The sequence below is a fragment of the Chionomys nivalis genome, chromosome 25 (genome assembly GCF_950005125.1).
Source record: "Chionomys nivalis chromosome 25, mChiNiv1.1, whole genome shotgun sequence".
NCBI lineage: Eukaryota > Metazoa > Chordata > Mammalia > Rodentia > Cricetidae > Chionomys > Chionomys nivalis.
In genome coordinates this window covers 35,806,039-35,828,881 of record NC_080110.1, presented here as the reverse complement: position 1 = coordinate 35,828,881, position 22,843 = coordinate 35,806,039, and the positions used below count along the sequence as shown (strand labels likewise).

The following is a 22,843-nucleotide window of genomic DNA, read 5'->3' as shown; positions in this document are numbered from 1 at the left end:
GACTAAAACAAATACTTTCGGATACAGATCTATGTAATGGTCAGTTCCTATAATGAAAAATCAGCAGAGAACTATGTACTATAATATAAACATCAGTTTTAAATATCTAAATACCGAAGTGTCTATGATATGAAAAGCAAAAATACTCTGATGTAATAAAACTTTGGTTACTGCTATTACATCACCCTTTGAAGAAGAGTCTTTAAAAGGCCTTGCCACTTCCCTTTCAGACCTTTGCTTTCCTGATGGGTCAGCGTACCAACAGAACAAAGATCCAAAATGAGACAAAATGAGAACAAAAGAAAAAACTTGCTAAGATATCAGACAACTGAGAACAACAAGGGATACTTTTAAGTATAAGCATCAGAACAGGGATGGTATGCCACTCCCATTTGATGGGGCAGTTGTCTTTATAGCGAAGTAATAAACACTTCAGTTGTCAGGAAGAGCTCTAGGTCAGACTTAGGTATATTAGAGGCAGGAATACCCAGAATGAGAAAACATAATGCTTCAAACTAAAAGGGCCTTAAAGTTACTTTCTTAGGAAATAGTCACTTTAATCTTTTCATCACTTAAAGCATGACATAAATTATAAGCATTATGATTTTTTACTTACTTGTATTTTTCCAAATGTTTCATCAAAGGGGTTTTTTACTATCAAGGAAAAGAAAGAAAAAAGAGAACTATTAGCATCACTCAAGAATTTAAATCCTCCTCAACAAGCATCCTGAGAAGCCAGCATATACTGTTAAACCAATGAACATACGCAAACAAGATGTAAACAAACCAGATGTGGAAGGCTGGGAAAGTAACAAAACCAACCGTGCTAGCCATTCTCACTTTAATTCTTCATTTTTCTGCATCACAGCTGAAGGCCAGAGTTCTGGTGCGATGAATCAGAGACTCAAATCTCCATACCAGTATTTAGTAATACCTCCTCAACTTAATGAATGGTCACTCCATAACCTTCCCGTTAAGGAGGGGTGACAACGGCACACACCTTACACAGCTGCGGCAAGGACTAAACGGGCTGTCCCTGTAAAATGCCTGCCACAGTCTCAGCTGTCACTCACTAGCTTCTCCATATATACCAGCCATTTTATTATTACCAACTGTATCATGTTTCTACCTTAACTTGTTGCTTTAAAACTAAGTAATTCTTTTAGGATTTAAACATCTAATACAAAGAAAAACCTGATTTTTTGCTAACATCTAGAAAAATTGGCAAGAAAGCAGTTGCCAATTAGATGTCAGTATTTGACAATCAAGTATTATAAAGGGAATTTATAGTATTTTCCATGTAACCTGCCTCTACCTAAAATCTCCAAATACAGTGCCAAATTACAATGCTAAATATAGAATACCTCTCACAATTACCCAGAACTTCTTCCTATATCACCTATTTTACTATATACAAACATATTTAAAGTTCACAGACACTTGAAGACTTTTACACAATTTATTCAGATTATATACTATATAATCCAGGCCACAGCTAAGTCCAACTGATCTAACATAGTTCATCCTGACCACATTTCCTTTCTGAGGTGCTTTTCTATTTTTATCTGGGAAAACAGGAAGTTCCATAGGAACCAGAACTGCCTGATTCTAAGAAAGTTCATGTCCAAGACCATCCTGATGAGTTACAATGAAAAAGCGGCGGGGGGGGGGGGGGGGGGGGAGAACGACAGACAGTACATGCTGATATCAAATTTTCCAAATGGTCTTTTAGACAACCTTCCTCTATACAACAAAAAAGGTATTGATACTGGGAAAGAAGTATTTTTGAAAGATAGAAAATTTAGAAGTTCTCAAAACAGAGTAGGAAAAAGAAGTAAAATCTTAAATATTAAATTAAAAAAATCAAAACACATGGATTACAAAACTACTTTTTAGTAGCATTAATTTTTAGTGTTAAATCTGAATACTAAGATAAAGCTATATAAAGTTCAATATACTACCAAAACTGTTTTATCAATCTTAAAATAAATTGGTCAAGTAATACTAAAAAATAAGTAATTTTATGAAGAAAAAGCAAGTCTTGAAACATAAAAAAACATGTAGTCCTGAAAAGATGAGTTTTAAAGTCTTTGAAGAAAGTCCTGATATAGCAATTTTTCCACTTGATATGAAAATGGTTTTGCCCCCATCAAATGGGAAACCAGCTCAAATGTGTCTTGACGGCAGAACTGCATGTACATCAGGAGTGATTTGCCACCAGACTGCTCTTCCCTGAGCCTCTCCCACCTGTATGAAAGGAGCCAAGCACAGGCAGTGCTGCTGGAAAGGCTTCCTGCTGTCTAGGTTAAATCCACACTTACTCCGTGCTACTCCCTGTCGTGAAAGTGCTGGCTGGAGGAGGTATCGGAAGGACCAGGAAGGCAGGAGGATGGAGTAACAGAGAAGACAAGGAGGAAAACTGTCGTTGAATACTGCTGTCTTTATGTCCTAAATTTGTGCTTCAAAACTAAAACTGAGAACTGGTACATCTAAAGACAGGGGAAATTCTTTCTGACCTTGAGTCAAAGGTCAAAGAAGTTTTTATGCCAATATATTAAGAATAAAATATAGCCTTATGGTTAAGTTTTAAAAGGAAATTCTATTCAAGCACAGCAATTCTGTAAATTAAAAAAAATATGAAGTTCCCAAGTTTATGAAAGAAGTATGTTCACACATTTTTTTTTCCCTCAAATAAAAAAAATATATTATTTTTAAAACGCCAATACACCTCATTGAAACTGTCTGGTCTTTAAGGAGAAAAAGAACTATCCTTTCTAAAAACCCACACATATTCTTATCACTCGTGACCTATCTAACAATATGAAGAAACCTGGCAACTGTAAACAAGACCGTATTTCAAAAGTGTCTGGCAGCAGAACTCTATTACTGTATTAGCTGGTCTCTTCTCTAGGAGAACCGAAGGAATTAAAGGTCTCAGTTGTACCCCAGAACAGCGACAGTGCCAAGCACTCCCAGATTCACACTTCTGTCCCAAGGACACAGTCAGTCATGAAGCCATTCTCCAAACTGAACCAAACCAACTAATAGCCTTTCAAAGGACTCCACATGGGCCACGAAGTGCCAGTAAAGAAATCAGTGCACTGAGTATTACATGCTAGACAATTAATTATGGCCACTGAATAAATCAAATATGTGCCCTAGTTTAGTTTCTATAGCTGTGATAAACCACTGACCAAAAGCAACTCAAGGAGAGGGCTTATTTGGCTTACAGGTTACAGACCATCATGTAGGAAGTCAGAGGTAGGAATTCAACACAGGAATCTGGAGGCAAAACCTGAGCAGAGATCATGAAGGAATGCTGCTTACTGGCTTACTCAAGCTACCTTTCTTATACATAGCCCAGGCGCACCTACCCAAGGATGGCACCACTCCAATGGGTAATCAAGAACTGACCCCTCATAGAAGAGAAACTGGGAAGTATACCTGAACACATCGGCACAGGAGACCACTTCCTAAATATAACCCCAACAGCAGACACTGAGAGAAACAATTAATAAATGGGACCTCCTGAAACTGAAAAGCTTCTGTAAAGTAAAGGACACGGTCAACAAGACAAAACGACAGCCTACAGAATGGGAAAAGATCTTCACCAACCCCACATCAGGCAGAGGTCTGATCTCCAAAATATACAAAGAACTCAAGAAACGGTCATCAAAAGAACAAATAATCCAATAAAAAAAGGAGTACAGACCTAAGCAGAGAACTCTCAACAAAGGAATCTAAAATGGCTGAAAGACACTTAAGGAAATGCTCAACATCCTTAGTCATCAGAGAAATGCAAATCAAAACAACTCTGAGATTCCATCTTACACCTGTAAGAATGGCCAAGATCAAAAACACTGAAGACAACTTATGCTGGAGAGGTTGTGGGGTAAAGGAAACACTTCTGCATTGCTGGTGGGAATGCAAGCTAGTACAGCCCCTTTGGATATCAGTGTAGTGATTTCTCAGAAAATTAGGAAACCACCTTCCTCAAGATTCAGTAATACCAAAGGATGCTCAATCGTGCCAGAATGGCATGTGCTCAACTATGTTCACACAGCATTGTTTGTCATAACCAGAACCTGGAAACAACCTAAATGCCTCCTGACCTAAGAATGGATAAGGAAAATGTGGTACACAATGGAGTACTACACAGCAGAAAATAATGGCATCTTGAATTTTGCAGGCAAATGGATGGAGCTAGAAGACATCATTTCGAGGTAAGGTAACCCAGACCCAGAAAGACAATTATCACATGTACTCACTCATAAGCGGTTTTTAAACATAAAGCAAAGAAAACCAGCCTACAAATCACAATCCCAGAGATCCTGGACAACAATGAGGACCCTAAGAGAGACATATATAGATCTAATCTACATGGGAAGTAGGAAAAGACCAGATCTGAGTAAATTGGGAGCATGGGAACCATGGGAGAGGATTGAAGGGGAGGGAAGAGGCAGGGAGGGGAGCAGAGAAAAATGTAGAGCTCAATAAAATCAATAAAATTAAAAAAAAAAGAAATAAACTGACCCCAAAGACATGCCCGCAAAACAATCTGATAGAGGCGATCCCTTGAGACTCCCTCTTCCCAGGTATGTCTAGATTTGTGTCAAGTTGACAGGTGGAATGAACTATGATCCCTGCCCTTGTGGTACTTATGTTCTACAGAGATTCAAAAGGACAATAAACAATGAATAAAATGAAATAAATGATATGCTAAAAATGCATGCAGGTCAGATAGGTCTAAGTACTTTGGATGGAAAGAAGCTATTTACTAAGATAATCAGAGAACAGCACCCTAAGATTGCATTTCAATAGACACCTAAGGGAACACACCAGGGGAATATCTGAAATATGAATATGAAGGTCAGGCACAGAAAGAACAGCCATGTACATAGAGGCTAGAAGGGAGTAAATAACAGGTCTGGTCTGTTACTCCTGGGATGGAAATAAGCCAGAATATTCTATAGTGGGATGGGCAGCAAGCAGTAAGAAACTTGAGTCAGACTATAAGACAATTTAAGGGTCAGCAAGTAGGACTGTAAACATTTTTGTATTTTACTTGAAGACAGAAACTTCAGAAAACTAGAAGCATTTCTTATCTAGTTCACATAATAAAGCAGGTATAATACGGAACAAGTCCTTCTGGGTAATTTTAAGAGTCCTAAGCACTTACTGAATAAATATCTACTTAAAAGACCAGGGAAATGGGCAACTGGTGCTTTGCACCAGCTTTCTCAAACCAACACCATTAGCTTCAGCGTACATGACATTTTTCTAGCCTATGTATTTGGAATTAAAGTAAACAATAGAACACACCAAATTCTCTAACTGCAATGAAGGGAGAGAGATACATGCTCTCAAGAGTGTTCCCTAACGACCACGGGAAGTTAGTCACAGCCCTCTCTGACGAAAGCACCGCATTCACAGGATTGCTTTGGCATTTACCACGTGACATCAGTTTTTCGAAGCTGTAACCTCTGGAGTCAGTATTGTGATACATCATTTAGCTTTATCTTTCAACACAAGATGTTACAAACAAGTCCCTGCTCTACGCCAGTTACCACACTTAGTTATAGAACTTTAAACCAAGAGAAGCCCTCCTCTCAGTTCACTCTGCAGAGCAGTGAGTCCAGACTCGGGCTTTCAGAGGCAGTGGTTTACAGTTCCGAAGCTATAACCTTACACTAGCGCTGAGTCCTAGGAAACATTTATCTAAGCACTAACATTAACCACCTCAATTACCAGTTAGGTCTGAGTTGTATCTCTTTATATAGAGATATTCAAGTTTGCAAATCCCATCGCTATTACTAGGGGGTTTTATGTAAGGGGAGAGTGGAGAAGAGGGAATGTTTCCAACAGCTGAAGAGGCTGCACCTGTGTGGCAAGCACTTCTGAATGTCACGTCAGCCAGACGGATCTAAATAAGGACAGCGAACAAGGCAGGACATTTTTTTGCTACAGTAATTACACATTTGTTTCCTGAAAATTTGACAATTCTTCCTGGCCCTATTGAATACATGCTCATTCCACAGCATACGCACTTAACATATACTGAAATCAGAAGAGTCATCTCCAGTCTGCGAAAACTCCTCCTAGCTTTATTCTCGTCACGAACGACCCTGGAGCTAACCCATTCACGGCCCTGAACAGAAAGGTGCACATCTAAAATAGCTGACTCATGAAATAAAGGGAAGAGGGCAAAGATTCTAAAACTTCTCCAGCTCACATACTCCATAGGACTTTCAGTTATCTCACCTGCTGTTTCAGGAGGGCAATGATCCTGTGTGTCTTCCAAATAACAGTTTATAATGATTGTATTTTTTTTAAAAAAAAAAAAGGCTTTAAATGTGGGTATCAAATACTAACAATACAAAGAAAACAGAAAAAAATGTATTCAAGGATTTAAAAGGTCAAAATTCAGAATCAAATTGACCAATAACATTTTTTAAGTTTGGTTAGCTCTTGCTCTTTGTACATGGTAGAGAATACTATGGTCCATTCTCAACCTTAGGACCACCTGCAAGTCACACATTTGCTCACAACACCCAGTACTCAGATTCAGGCAGGTCAACAAGTTCAAACTCACCGTGGGGCCACAGGGAGACTGTGCCTGAAAGACATTTTTCTCTTTTTAAAAGAAATAACAGATAAAAATGAGTATCAAACTATAATTGAAATTATAAATGAATTATAAATGAAATTATAAACTGGATGACAGGAGAAAGCCATGAAAAACTGTCTTAGAGACAAGATGTGCCGAGAGCGCTCGGGAATTCACAGTAACTGCAGCTCCTGCAGAGGGCCTGCACAAGACCGGGCACATAAACATCCAGCTAGCAATGGAGGAGGGACCCATGGGCCCCGCCCTGACCAGGGGAGCTGAGGGCTACTAGAAGAAAGTCACTGCCTTGGGTGATGCAGATACTAATGAGTTAGTTAATCGTGCTCCAGTGGACAGCCTCACTACAACTATGCCTAGGGCTGCGTGTGGGATGCTCAATCACAAATGACACTTTTTATTACTCCACCTGCATCAGTGCTCAAGGAACTTCACAGACAACCGAGCAGAAAGACTGTGAGAGCCCAGAGTCTGGGAGGAGTGCTGCAAACAGTGTCTTCTGGACACGGCAGGGCTGTCAGACCCATGAACTCTCAGCAGCTGTGGTTGTCTGTATCAGATATGCACAAGATCAAAGCAGTCAATACCCTGGCATGGAGTAGGTGGATGGTGTGCTCACAAAGCCCCACCCCTAGCTGAAGAGCTATTAGCAGTTGAAGGGTGCTAGGAGGAGGAGTTTTCACCAAGGGTGTGGCCCCTGGTAGGCTGCTCATGTTCCAGTGTTCGTACTATACCCAAGTGCATATGGGTAATCCTAACTGGACTCGACGATAGAAAAGGGGAAAGGAAAATGAGAAAGAAAACGAAGAAAAGGAAGACTAGACATGAAATTAAGACAGGGAAAGAGGATTGGGGTGAATATGATCAAGATTCATCATTTGCATATATGAAAATCTCAGAGAATAAATAAAAGTATATTATTGTAAGTCAATTGCCCTCTTATACACCAGGCAAGGGATGAGTGAGATTTAACATATAAAAAGAAAAAGAATACATGAAAAAAACAATACAAAACAGCATTGCCCAGGCTGGCCTTGACCTCTGTGTAGACTGTGAAGCTCCCCAAGTCCTTCTGATTCTATCACCCAACTCATGAATTGTTCTTTGCTCAAATAAACTTTATTTTGTGAAGATATTTTAGCACCATGCTAGTCCTTCAGCTTCCGTCTATTCCCAGAGCTTTTATGGTATACATCAAATTCCAAATGTGACTTAATAAATTTAAGTAAAGGTGACTGTTCTGATGCTTCCTTAGGTATCAGAAGAAACTAATCTAACACTGGAAGGAAAACATGGCCTTCTGAGACCGTAAGGGAGACTCCATACCTAAGAAGCTTTCAGTTGTATTTCTGCATTTTTGACCATGTTCAATTTCTGCCTCACACGCTGATTTCCAAGCTTAACTTCGTGGAACTACGACACACAAGAACAGAACTTGCCAGCCGAATAATGACTCCGAACAAATCAGCATGGCTGGTAGTTTATTCTCTAAAGTCTAAGCAAGCAATCTTAGAATCCTGGAATAAAACTAATTTAGTTTATATCCCTTTATACTGTCCACTATAGTCTAGATACCGATCCCCAAAAGCCCCCTTACAGCACAGGGAAAAGATGCCCTGATATGATCATCTATACTCACATCTTGGTTCTGCCATATCCACACCACAGACTAGTGTCTGAACCTTCCAAAGATTCAGTTCCCTTATGTAAAGAACGAGAAAGACGATCGGATACAGCTACCAGGGGGTTTTGTTGTTTGGGACTTTTGTTAACTAGGTTTCAGGTAATACTGATTGCTCTCACCTCCATCCTCTCATCCCCCCACCACTCCTGCCAACCCTTCCTATTGGTTCTTTTCCACGCTTTTGGCTTTGTTCTGTGACCCACTGAATTTATCTAGGGTGGTCTTTGTGAGCATGGGTCTATACTGGTCAATGGAGCCTGGCAGGCTCACCTGTGGGCATACTTCTGCAGACAAGGACTCTCCACCAGAATGGTCTAGTAGCCAGCAGCTCAGGAGGAAGCTCCTTCCCCACCCACACTGTTTACAGGGCTGCTCCAGCACGGCAGCATGTTAACATGACCGGGACAGCTGCCCCTGCCAGACAGCAACATGCAGCCCTTCCGTCTTCTGACTCTGACATGCATTCTATCCCTTTCTCTGTGGTAGTCCGAGCCTCACAGGGGTTGGCATAAATGATCTGTTTAAGGTTGAACATTCACTGTCCCTTTGTGAACAGCCAAGAATCTTTTGTATTCACCAGTGTGCACTGCAAAGAGAAGTTTCTCTGAGTAAGGATGAATGTAGCATGTGTCTGGGACATGCCCATCATGAAACCCTCAGCTGTCTGATAGTTTGAAGAACTAAATAATGCAAGCAAAATCTAAACATTTCAGTACTCAACAGAGGCACACACAGACTTAGAGCCCCTTGAAATAAGTCATCATTAAATGTTTATAATAACAAATCCAGAGTCACAGTAAAACCCTCGGTTTCTTTCCCTTTTGTTTTGGGGGTGGGACCTCTTTTTTTTCGAGACAAGATTTCTATGTAACAGCCCTGGCTTTCTTGGAACTTGCTTTGTAGACCAGGTTGGTCTCAAACCCACAGAGATCTGCCTGCCTCTGCCTCCCCAGTGCTGGGATTAAAGGTGTGCACCACCACCACCTGTTTTTTATTTATGGGGTGGGGGGTGGTGGTGTTTGTTTTTCAAGACAGACATTCTCTGTGTAGTTCTGGCTGTCCTTGAAGTCAGAGATCCACCGGCCTTTGCCTCCCAAGTGCTGGGATAAAGGAGCCACCACTGCCTAGCTAAACCCTCAGTTTCTTTCTTTTTTTTTTTTTTTTTTTTGGTTTTTCGAGACAGGGTTTCTCTGTGGCTTTGGAGCCTGTCCTGGAACTAGCTCTTGTAGACCAGGCTGGTCTCGAACTCACAGATCCGCCTGCCTCTGCCTCCCGAGTGCTGGGATTAAAGGCCTGCGCCACCACCGCCCGGCAAACCCTCAGTTTCTTACAACTGTTCTTACACCTGAAGAAACATGGCTAAACAATATCTTTCCAAATCCCTCACTGCATAAGCAGTACACAACTCTGAAAACTCCTTTAAAATCAAAGATGATTCTATGCGGCCAAAATGATTTTACCTTTATAAGTTTTTTTTCCCTCAGGTCTATCCGTTCTTCTTCAAGAACCAGAATCCCTATACAGAAATAGGGATTGGGCACAGAACCCTTGTAACTGGTAGTTAATTGTATTAATCTATGAAGAGTCTCGTAAAGTATAAAACAAGCTATTTACTTATATTCAAGTAATATCTGCTCTTGCTAGAAGACTTACTAGAATTTTTAAAACAGTTGAACTCAAATAGCATGGTCATACATTTTTATTTTTCTCTAGGACCCATACTACAGTTTCATAACTAACTAGTGAGTGATGAAACTCGCTGTCTATTATTTAACTCTACAGAAACTAACAAATGATATTAAACAACACAGGTGTTCGCTTTAAGAAAGAACGGAGCAGAGGGGAGTGGAGCGATGGCTCAGTAGTTAAGAGCACCGCTCCTCTTGCGGGGAACCTGAGTTTAATACCACGTGGTAGCTCATGAACGTCTAAAATTCCAGTTCCAGGAGATCTGATGACTCTTGGACAGCCAGAATGCATGTTGTACATTATATATTAAACAAGAAAGAAAGAGAGAGGGAAAGAACAAAAAAAGAAAAAGAAAACAAAAAACAAGCAAGCAAGCTGTGATCCTATAACCTACAGGAAGACTGCTATGCACTCCCACTTTGGTGTGCTGGAGACTGAGCCCAGACCGCAGGCACAAGGGAAGTGCTCTAGTGCTAACGCTATAGTCCCAGTCTGATAGTAAAGTGGGAATTTCAAGTTTAAACAAGTCTTACACATAATTCATGATTTTTGACCAACACAAAAAGGAGAGAGTGCCTGTTTTTCCTTTTTGAACAAAAAAAAAGGCCCCTACATAATATAATACAAAATTATATAAAATATAGATAGCTCAACGTGATGAGCAATGGCTTCCCAAAAGTCTTTCTCAAAATACTGACAAAGTTAAGCCCTTTACCCCACACAAGCTTCACCAGTTATTAGTTTTCTCTCTTCCCAGCAAGAGCTGACTTCCCCTCCTCACCAGTCATGTGGCAGAATGGAAAGGCCATCTCTCATTTCCATGTCTAATCTCAAGAGTACCAGAAAGCAGTTTAAAACTGGAAATGGTAACATCATAAGCATGGAGGGACAGTCCCAGCAAGAACATGAGAGCAGCTGGGACTACCACTGGCCTTCAAGCAAAGAGGCGTTCGGTGCCTTGAAATGAGAAGAGTAGAGTGAATGTCAGCCACCCGCCTGCCCTGTCTCTGAAGTGTCTGTGCTCTAAACAAGGGCAGCGCAGGAAACAGAACAAGAGTCTTAAGATCAGAATGGCTGTAAATCCTACTCTTGTACAGAATACCTGTTCAAACGATGTCATTATTTGTATCTATAAATTGATAACAAAACCTATAGCATATTACTAGAAAGGTTAACTGCAAAATTATATAGAACAAAATGCATGGCACATTGTAATCATTCCAGAATCAGTAATCCTTAGATCCAATTAAACCAATACTGTAACTCAGACACGTCTAGATCTAACCACGTATCTACTGAGCCTTGGAACTGTCACCAGTCTGTTGATTTATACTATAAGACTGCGTTTTGAATCCTTAGTATACACCAAAAGAGCACATAAAATATTTCATCAGCAACTTCTACACTGGTTATGTCAAAATGATATTCTAGCTATTCTAGCTAATTACTAGTATTCACTTTACCTATTTCCTTTTACATCCTAGTGTGTAAAAGTTTTAAATGAATATATTACTTGTATTAAATTTCTACTGGATGATTCTGGTCAAATAAATCACAATATTGATGTTTCTAATTAAAAATGGGATAAATTTGTTGTTATGTCACACACAAATTATCTAGGAGACTGGGGATATCAATGTACTTTAGATTCCTTCTAACCCAGGCAGTATGGTTTTAATACCCTACTTATCAAATCCATGTTATGCCTTCCAGTTTCTAGACTGTACACATTTAAACAACTGTGTGTTTGTTCATCCCCACTTTGGTATAAGAATACTAACCAACCCTACTCTGTAAGTGATCTGAAGAGCATCTAACAAGCACACACTTGTTTGGTACTATTCCTCAGCTAATATTAGGAGATACCTACCCTAAGATCCAACTGCAGCATGTCTAGGAGGAAAGAAGGGAGGATGAGCCTTCCCTAAAGTAGGCAGCACCTTCAGGTTGCAGCCAGATATAAAGAGGGGGGAAAAGCACTGCTTTGCCTACCTGCCTCACTTGCTGGTGAACACATCAACCATGCTGCCAGCCTTTGCTGCCTTCCAATCCGACTACACAGCAGCAGCTCAGGCGCCCTCCAGGCCTTCAGTGCCAGGCAGGGACTGCTGAGTGAGGCTTTAAGTTTGTGGACTGAAGCAGTGCAGGGTCCTCAGCCTTTCTAGTATGCAAACAGCTACTGCTGGACTATCCAGCCATGTGACCTAATCTAATCATTCCTTTTCACAATATATATTCACTCTATTAGTTCTGTTCTTTTAAAGAACTCTGAATAAAACACCCACCTACATTTTTAAATACATTTTCAACCTCAAATTCAGTTCTACATTTTACTTTAATGTACCATATATCTGACTTGCAAATCTACCTTCTAGTGCTCAGCACCGTTAAAACCTAGCTTCCAGTATATTTTATGATGTATCACAATAATATAATTATAAAAATAAAAGGTTCTTCAGTCTGGGAAATAAGGTAGACACTAATTAGGTGTTATGAGACAATAGCTCCCTTTTATCTACTCAGACAGAGTAAGAGACAAGTTTAAAAGCACTGATAAGGAGTATAAATTTAACAAATTTTCATTACTTATTAACATTATTAGCAAACCATGCCATTGAGCTTAAGCAATGTTTCTTAAATTACCCTACTACAGCTGGAGAACCTAACTTACACTATTAGAAGTACAGTTTAGATCATCTCAGCTTTGTTTATTTCACTTAGGTAAAATCCCCTAAAAACAAGTCACAGGCTGGACATAAGGCTTATTTTACTATGCTTTCAATTGACAGATATAAAACCAAGGCTCAAGGGTTCTAAGTAACTTCCTTACCCAAGCACAAGGTGCAGCCGGGCACCAGCGACCACTGCTGCCCAACAGTGAGGCAGTGAGCAGCGGCTCAGCCAGCAGGAGCTGTGGGGCCCTGACCATGACCTTTGCTCCTTTCTTCTGCACCTCATTTTCTCACAGGCACAGAGGTAACTACTCTCACAAAGATTAAGGGGTTCACACAGAAAGTTCCTAATGCTTCCTTTTATCAACTAAGTCTTTAAATCTAAAAGAAGGGACAATTCAAATGGTAATTCTAAAAACAAGACATTTTGTCATAAGCATAAGAATACTCTAGAACATCTTGAACTTAGCAGTAAATGTTCATATTTATAACATTTTCATTTGGGGCACATTTATTCTCCATGTTTCTTCCCAAAAAACCTTACTTCTAAAAATTTGCATGAAATAATATCTCCATTAAAATTGTGTGACTTATAGATGGTGGCCCAAAGCCAGGTGGAAGGAAAAACAACCACACTAACCCTTAGCCCTGGGATTCTCCAGCTCCCCCTTTATACAAAGAACATGTTGTGGTAAGCTTTGCCATAAGACACTCAAATGTGCAGAAAATGGTTTTTAAAGTTATGTTTCAAAAATTACAATATGCAAACCCAAACACTGTTGCATAGTAAGCAAACACTAAGTCCTTACAACTCTGAGGACTCATAAAAACTCATAATTTTTAAAGTCTATATACCAACACTAGAGACTAGTGATTCCCAACCTTCCTAATGCTGAGAACGCCCCCCACTATGTAAATACAGTTCATGTTGTCAAGATCCCCTACCATAAAAGTATTTCTATCCTACTTCACAACTGTAGTTCTGCTACTGTTATGAACTGTAATGCAAATATCTGATATGCAGGATATCTGACACGTGACCCCAAGTTGAGAACCACCGCTGTTGAACATCTCTTTTCCACGAAACAAACAAAAATAAATGAACACAAAGTTTAAGCAAACAAAAAACTCACCTCTATTATGTATCTAAAACACTTTGCCACTTAAAGATAACCCCTATAAAACAATTAGTTTTATACTGGTGATTTACGTAAGACCACAACTTTCCCACCAGTTTTATAAATCTTATAGCTTTATATACAGTTTGTATTACAGCAGATAGCTCTTCCCCACATTATCTATGAATTAATCTAAAATCTGAAGTGAGAATAAATGGTTCCACACAATCCCTAATAGTTGAGTATAATTTTGTACTTTCTTTCCATAGATTATTTTTAGCAGATCTTGGATTTCACACACTAATCTGCTTAACCCACCCACAACTCTTCAGTTTTCTGGATAACGGTCACAAACAAGATGGACTGAATAGTACATATTTACACACATAAAGGCAATCTAGCATGGTGACTGATAGCTACTACACACTCAAATCCTGCCCATCCAGGACTGCTCCATGACCCTGAGCAAGTTCCTTCACCCTTCCCTGTCTGTCCACCTCTACAGTGGGAAGCACCTACAGAGTGAGGATTCATGCATGAAACACCGCACACATAGGGCTAAGTGCTCTTATCACTAAAGCCACATACCAAGCCTCGCTTGACATGCATTATTTTGTTATTCCCGCTTTGGACTGTTTCACAATGAGGATGCTGAGGATTAGTGGCTAACTTCTCTGTAGTTTAAAAGCTAGCTAAAGTGTCAATTTGCACACACAGGTTCTCTCCGTGAGAGTTTCCTCAAACCACTCACTTCCATGGGGATAACAAGTTCTCACTGACAATTTCTAATTTTAAATTATTCTACAGATAATTTTTAAAAGAAAGACATTCTCAGAGTAGATTTTTATTTCTAAAATCATCAAACTGGCATATTCAAACATCTGCAATTTACAGAAATATTCTTAGGAGGTATAAAAAAGTATCTTATTAAGTAATCAACTCTTAAAAATTTGAGAACCAACAGACACCCTGGTTTCATTCTTCACAAATAACTGTAATAAGTATTTTTGTCAAGTTTGAACCCCAAGTCAATGCTAGGTAATAATTTCTAGACTTGGCTAGTCTGTATTCCTCTAAGGATAAAAATATTTCTTAAACTAAGCCCACAAAGTGGGGCACTTGCTGGTAACACTTGGTCTTGTGGTTTAGAAAGGCAGTATGGGAAGGGAGCTAGTCCCTCAGCGAACAGTCCTTTTTCCTCTTAGGTAGCACCAGTCTCTTATCTGTATCCCAGTGCTCCACGGTAACCCAAAGGGCAGTTCCAGGCATTTCCTCTGTACCGCTTTCCCAAACAAGAGCCCTCTTCTGCATCTCTAATTCTTCTCTATGGCACCAGTATTCCTAAAGCACTCAGGCTCATGGTCACAACCTCCCTCTTGATTCTGACTATGTAAAGAGAATAATCAATAAGCATGTTTCTCTCTTCAAAACAATTATCCTAAGCCCTATCAGTCCCCAGTTATCAGCCTGTTTCATAGAACTCATGCTAGGCGCTTCTGTCACTCCTTTACCTGCCTGCTTAGCCCTGAAAAACAGCTGACCATGTCCACTCTCTGTGCTGAATCCTCCGTGGATTTCCACTGCTTGACCTACTGAACTACATCCTACCTTGGACTGCAAGCTTCTTCTATCCTCACGGGTAAAGAACTGGGCTTGTCACATATTACCTGTTTCCTAACCAATTCCTATGACTGGGCTGATGGAGTTCAAGTTCCTGTGGGATGGCGTCTTTAATATGGGAGTAACAAACTTAATATACAATGAGCTCATCAGTGTGTGTTTAAAGTAGTTCATCAGTTTGCATGAAGAATGGGGTCACGTAAAAGGGCATAGTATTTATATATACCTTTCATTCATCCACTCTGTACTCCACATCTCTACATTCCTTTTAGTGCATACTACTATATAAATAATGGAATATAAATTAAGACATAAATTTATAGCAATTACTATATAAACAGTCATTGTACCATACCATTAGGCAATAACAAAGACATGTTTATATAATATCCATACACAGAAAGTACATGAATATAATTATGACATAAATTTATGTTAATTGCTATATAAACAGTCACTGTACCATCCTGTTTAGGCAATAACAAAGTACATGTTTAGATGTAAATTTCTGATGAACATTTGTGGTTAAATCTACAGATGTCAAACCTACACATATAAAGGGCCTGTGCTGGGGACTTTATATGTGATCACTTATTCAAAATTTATTGGGTCACAAATTTGTGCCAAGGATACTACAATAATTTCTATCTTCCTCAATAACACTAAACATCTGACATATATTATACATTATTATAAATGTACTTAAAGCCACCTCCAGGGAGGTATCAAACACCCTCATTTTTTAACAAAAGACAATGCGTAAAGTCACAGAACAGAGAACTGAAATTCAAATCCAGAACTAAATAATAAAACCTGTACCTGGCCTACAGGAAGATTGACCTAAGAAGGTATAAACTGCCTGCCATGGTAGACTCACACAATCATACAGTGTAATAAATGCTATGAAGAAACCCCTATCCAAGCACAAAGCGATGATCCAAACTTGGATAAGCAGGATGAAATGCTCACAAAACACACTTCTAAGAATAAGCGGGAGAAGAAAAGAATAGTATGTCCGATGGTATAAAATGTCATTCCGTACTCAATGACTAGTAGTCCATCAAGCTAGGAAGAACAAGCAGAATCTCAGGACAGTTTAACCGAATTTAAATTGGGCCAGTAGCTAAGAGAAAGCCACCAAGTGAGTTTAAACAAGAGACTAACTTGCATGGATGCTTTAGGAATACCGCTCTAGCACAGAAATAGACTGTGAGGGCTACTGCCTAGAAGCAGAAGTGATAGGAACAAAGATTGAGCCAGGCAGTGGTGGAGTAGGCCTTTAATCCCAGCACTCGGAGGCTGAAGCAGGTGGATCTCTTAAATTCAAGGCCAGTCTGGTTCACAGAGCAAGTCCCAGGACAGCCAGGGCTACACAGTGAAACCCTGTCTCAAAACAACAAAAAGATTGAAAAGATGCATAGAAACTACAATTACCAGACATCCAAACTAATCAGGGAAGAAGGTAGTAAGAAGGACAGGAAGGAATCTACAAACCCAAGTTTCTCTCTTGGGCTCTGGACACACGTGGAAGCACCAGTATCACAACAGTAACCAGAGGGCAAAACCAAGGTAACAGCACAGAAAATGCCAGATGGTGCTGGTACTTGGGATGTCCAAAAGATGTGTAATCAACATACAGAAGGGACGTTTATGAAAGAATACAAACTAAGAGGTAGTACCCGAGAATGGATAAACACCCTAGGAAATATGTATAAAGGATGGCACTCAAGATAAACTATTTACAGCAGGGGCAAACGCAAGTGTGAAAACTAGAAGACGAGGCAGGGTGCAAGTCTGCAGGAGCACACAGCCGAGGAATCCCCCCACCCCCACCCCACTGAGTGAGCCAAAGGAGAGCAGCTGGTTGACTGGCGACTGCAGGCAGACTGGTGACAGTCCACCGCTGACTAAATGACTAGCAGGAAGGAAAGAATGAATGCCGTGCTGAGAAGAGAGCAGCAGCTAGAGAATAGAGACACGAGCATTTTTAGAATAGCACAGACTTTAACACTTAACGGAATGAGAGAAAGACCTGTGTTGAGAGCAGTGTTTAAAATACAGCTTTACACTTAAATCAGCTCATGGAAAAGATACCTATGACATAATGTTAAATGGAAATACAAGCTGCTTAATATACACAGAATGTCACTTAAAATCCAGACTCTTTCATGATGACTTCACCTATGCCAAAACTGACTTCCTTGTGTGCCATTACCTCTCACTCACAGTCCAGCAACACCGGTCATTCTTTCTGACCCCTCAACACACAGCTTGTTTATCTGCCAAAGAGCGCTTCTTGTCAATGGAGAACCTCCAGAACCTGTCTGCAGTATCACACTCCCCACCCCCACCCCAGCTCGCCAAAGATACTAGTGTGTCCGTGTACTAAAGGCCAGCAAAACCTAACACAAGACTAAAATGCTTATTTTTCAATTATTTTTCACCTTTCTCTCTGGTACGTAGGCTCTGAAGGTGATTTCGTCTGCCTCGTACCCACATATTGTTCAACACTCCTCTTTGTTGTAAAGTTATTGGCATGGGGGGGCTGGAGAGATGGCTCAGTGGTTAAGAGAACTGACTGCTCTTCCAGAGGTCCTGAGTTCAATTCCCAGCAACCACATGGTGGCTCACAGCCATCTATAATGAGACCTGGCGCCCCCTTCTGGCTTGCAGGCACACATGGAAGGAATGCTGTACACATAATAAATAAATAAATATTTTAAAAAAAAGTTATTGGCATGGTAGACACTTAAAGGAAAACTTACACATACTGTCTGGATGAAAATCAACACACCTATATTTATACGAAAAATATAAAGAAAGTTCTGGAAGGAGCTACTATTTCTGTTATAAGTGAACAGGAAGTTCCGCAAAATTAGAAAGGGATATATAATTACACTCTTCTTGTCTACAAAAATGTCTTTTGTTGTTGAAGAATGATTTGTAAATAATAACCATGAATCTACAATAGGTAATCTATTCTGTTTTCTCTTTTCTTTTAGTGTGATGTCATGATTTAATCATGTGTAGGACAATTTTACTGCAGGCTAATGTGTGAGTCGTTCTGATAGTATTTAAAGTTAAAATGTTAATCCTGGGAATTGGTAAAGCTTAGATCATCTTAGCTGACCTCTAACTCTATAGACATGAAAGCAAACTCAGAAATTTAATGAGTAAAAGTAATTTAAATAAGTAAAATACTAATGAAAAATTGCAAAGACCAAAATAATTAAGAACTTTTTACTTAAAAAAATTTAAAAGACCATTACACATTGTGTAATTAAAATGATAACTAATAAAAGCTTACAGTCAAGTATAATCCTACAATCTTCTGGTCAAACTATTACTTATTTAGTAAAATTTACACTATTTGACCAATGAACGCTATGGCTAAACAATGAAATAGACAAAAGATTCAGAATACAGAGAGTGAAAACGTTCAGTCTGAAAACCCTAATGCCTTAAAGTGACCACACTAACGGAACTAGCAGGGCTTCTTTCTGCCACGCTTTACAGCATGGCAATTACACAGGGGATTCATTGTACTTCTGCATCAACTGCTTCAAGGTAGAGCCAACGGAATTGATAATGTTAAATAGATTAGAAAACACAGCAAACATAATTCACATTAATAACCTTCTTATATATACACTGTAATTTACCAAAAATACGGCAAACTTCATCTGAACTTCTAATAAATATCTCACGCTTAATAAATTATCTCAGTTGATCCTCACAGCTACAAAGTTGGCAGATATTTCTATCCGTTAGCATGTAAGAATGAGGCTCTTCCAGCCAAGTCCTCGATCATCTCAACTACTTACCCTTAGTTTTCTATCCAGGACATCCATGGACCATTTTCTTCATGGAAAGAAAAGAAAGGAAAAGAAGAAGAGAGGAGAGGAAAGAAGAGGGGAGGGGAGGGGAGGGGAGGGGAGAGAAAAGAAGAGCCCCAGCATTCCTTTCCAACTCAAAATTTTAGTGCCTGACAGAATACTCATTCATCACCTTAAGTGGTGGAAAGATATGAAAGTGACCTTTAATAATCTGTCTCATCAGTAATTCCATATCAATTCCTACCAAATGTTCTATTATTTTCTTACGAACAATAAAGGTACCCTCTTATCTATAACACGATCTACAGATATCACACAAAATGTTAAAAATATGGGCTTCGTAGTTAGATAAAAATCTAAAATCAACTCATAGAAACAGCTTTCTCTCAGAGTTGTTGGGAAGACCAGGGAAGACACTTGGGGCCAGAAAAACAAACATGCAAAAAAAGCGACTAATGACAGGTAATGTCATTTAACTTCTGAGTTTGATTTCTAGAATGCAATTTTTTCCCCTCTCAAATATTTAAGGCAGGACACAGTACATCACTCTAGCTCCCAGAGAGCCAATTAAAGCAAGCAAGGACTGCTCTTGCAAGCCTATAATTCAACAGTATTGTGGTCATTTATGTATTTAAACCTTGGACTTGGTTATACCGAAATCAAAGCTCACACTACTGAGTCTGCTAACTACATCCATCCCACTATTGTGAGATAAAATATAGAGTAAGTCAGCTTTATAAATACAAATCATATACTCTAAATTCGTATTAGGAGAAAATCGTCAGGGTAAACGAGAAACCTAACAGTCCATTATACACTAATTTACATCCAATCTTAATAATATCATCCTAGTCAATATTAGCATGGTTATCTAGATTAGCAAAGGAGGTTCCTACCATAGTAACTACAGCAAGTCTCCTGCCGCATTCAAGTCCTTTCCCCTTCTTGTGATCCCTGCCCAGAATGTCTAGCAGTCTCTCTACAATGCTACTTTGTTTTTTCCAGCTTCAGGTCTACCTCAAACAGCCCCCTTTGACCATGCAGTCTAGTGACCTACTAGCGTTGTGTCTAGATGACTCAGTCCAGAGGAAGACTGGCGTAATGAATGCACACACCTGCCTACCAAGGAAATCTGACTCCAAGTTCCACTCACGACTGAGAAGTGAATTAAGAGGTGTGTCCTGCTGCCTTCTCAACTACAGACCTACCTATATTGTGTGTACCAGAATTCCAAGAAACTGTACATTACTCTCTTCAAATATAACGCATTTTAAATAGCAAACACTGCGTGTATGGCACCGCTTAAAAATGGTAACACTTCAAACCTCGTGAGCAAACGACATCTGCAGTTACTAAAAACTAAGACACTCAAGTGCCTCTTACTAGTATTGTTTTCTTCTTCGGTAAGCTGTTTTGAATTTAACAATACACCATGCAGAAAAACTTAAAAACCAATCCTAAGATATCATTCTGCTATTGGTAATACTGTTCCTTCTCAACAGAAAGACGATGCATGCATTCTGTGGTTTTTTTTCGGTGTTAAACAAATTTCTTGCAGGTAAAGTCACCACTAGCAACGTTGCATTTGACAATCGGGGCCCTCAGAGTTCACTTAATACTTACGGAGTCCTCCATCCTCGGGTGCGCCCGTCCCTCTCATTCCTAGGTAAGTCAGTCCCAGTATTAGGAAAAATAAGCAGGCAGCAGTCAGGAGAAACATGGACAAGTAGTGCGCACTGAAGCTCCCCGTCGGAGACACCTCTTCCCGTTTGAACTGCTGAAGAAGTTCCTCCTCGGGCTCGCAGAGCTTCGGCTTGCCATATGCGTTTTTCAGGTAGGTGTGATTGGAGCCGGTATGATTGGCGTGGTTGATCCTGAGTGACGGAGGGGCGGCAGCGGCCGCACTGGGAGGGAGGCTGTTGGCGTAGACCCTGGGGGACTCCACCCCGAAGGCCCCACCGCCTATGTGATTGTTGGTTTTGAGAAGGGAACCTGTGGGTGACTCCAAAGTTGAGTCCATGTCGGGGATCGGCGGGGCCAGGAGCGGAGCCAGCTTCTTCGCGCCGGCCCGGAATCGAGGGATGGGGCTGGAGTCCACTGGGTCGCACCCTCCTCCCGGCTCGGCCGCCGCCTCCTCGAGGGTTCGGCTCCTGTCTAGACTCCCGGCGGCCGCCGCCCTGTCATTCATCGCCTGTCCTCCCCCTCCCTGAACCGAGGTCTCCTGCCGGCTGCCGCCAGATTTAGCCGTCACCGCCGAGAAAGGCTTACTATGGCTCCGTCTGGGTCGATGCCGGGCAAGGGAGTCGTCCTTTAATACCTGTCTGCCGGAGGCCACGTCGCCGTCGTCCTCCTCCTCCGAGTCCGAGTAGTGCTCCCGGCAGCTGTACGGGAGGAGCCGGCTGCCGTTCACCGCTCTGCCGGCCCACAGCGGCTCGTCGGCCTCGGGATCCCTCTCGTCGCCGCCGTCGCCCGCCTCCTCGTCCACGTCCTCCGCGGCGCCGTCGTTGCCCGACGGCGGCTGCGGCTCGGACGCGCCGGGCCTCCGCGCCCCCCACCACGAGTGCGGCTTCCTGCGCTCGGCCGGGTGGCCGCTGTTAGTCAGCTCGCTGGCGGCCAGGGGCGCCTGCGGCGCTCGGAGCCCGCGGTACTGGAGCGCAGCCCGGTCCCTCCGCGCGCCGGCCCCGCCGCCCCCGCCCCCGCCGCCGCCGGCCTGCTCCCGCGGACTGGCCTCCGCGTCCGACTCGTCCGAGCTGAAGCCCAGCAGCACTTTGCTGCCCGCCGCCGCGGGGACGCCCGCCGCGCCCCCGGGTCCTCCCAGGGCGCCGAGGCCCGCAGGGGTCCGTGAGTACGACAGGTCGCCCGGGCCGGGCCGGACCCCCACGCCCGCCGCCGCCGCCGCCGACCCCGCGACCGCGACCGTGGCGGCCGCCGTGTTATTGTTATTGCTGTTCCGCGTCTTGGTGCCGCGGCCCCCCGCCCGGTGCTGCTGCTGCTGCTCCTCCTCGCGAAGCTTCTTCAGCTTCTTGAGGTAGACCGGCCGCGTGCTCTCCGTCACCGGGCCCGGAGACAGCCCGTAACGGCGGAGCTGGCTGAAAAGCTCTTCATCCGAAAGCTGCTGGGGCGCCGAGGCCGCCGCCGTCGCCGCCGCCATTTTCTCTCCAGGGTGTTTTACAAGCTCCGCGCTACCGGAAGTGACGCGCCGCCCTAGACCCTGAACTAGACCGGGCTGCGTCGCCCTGCCAGCGCCACGGGCGCCTCGGCCAATGGGAGGCGCGGGAGGAGCTCACCTGAGCGGGAAAGCGCCACCTGAGCGCCGGCGGCAGCGGCTCGCCCGGCCCGGCCCGCCGCGCCAACCTCGGGCGCCGGCGTGTCCCCGCTGTCGCCGCCCCGCGCCCCGGGCTTCCACAGCCACCCGCCGGCCGCCACTCTGACAGCCACACCTTGACCTCTTCCCCGGGGTCCCGCCACCGGGCAGCGGGCGTGCCGAGGACGTCCGCCCTGAAGTTCACGGCGGACGACGCTCCTCTAGTTCGGATCCCTGCTGCAACCACACCGAGAGGAGAGACGAGAGACCCCGGCTTGGCAGTTTTGCTGCCTGA

At 42.2% G+C, this 22,843-nt stretch overlaps 1 protein-coding gene across 1 annotated transcript in view; it reads right to left on the bottom strand.

Annotated features, from left to right (window-relative positions):
• Lemd3 (LEM domain containing 3) overlaps positions 1-22,438 on the bottom strand; it is a 45,581-nt gene extending 23,143 nt beyond the window's left edge. Inside the window, exons 1-2 of the mRNA XM_057758001.1 lie at positions 20,868-22,438; positions 617-654 (exon numbers count right to left, since the gene is read on the bottom strand). Coding sequence (XP_057613984.1) covers positions 617-654; positions 20,868-22,395 — 1,566 coding nt within the window. The 5' untranslated portion in view covers positions 22,396-22,438. The remainder of the gene's footprint in view (positions 1-616; positions 655-20,867) is intronic.
• Positions 22,439-22,843: the final 405 nt, after the last annotated feature.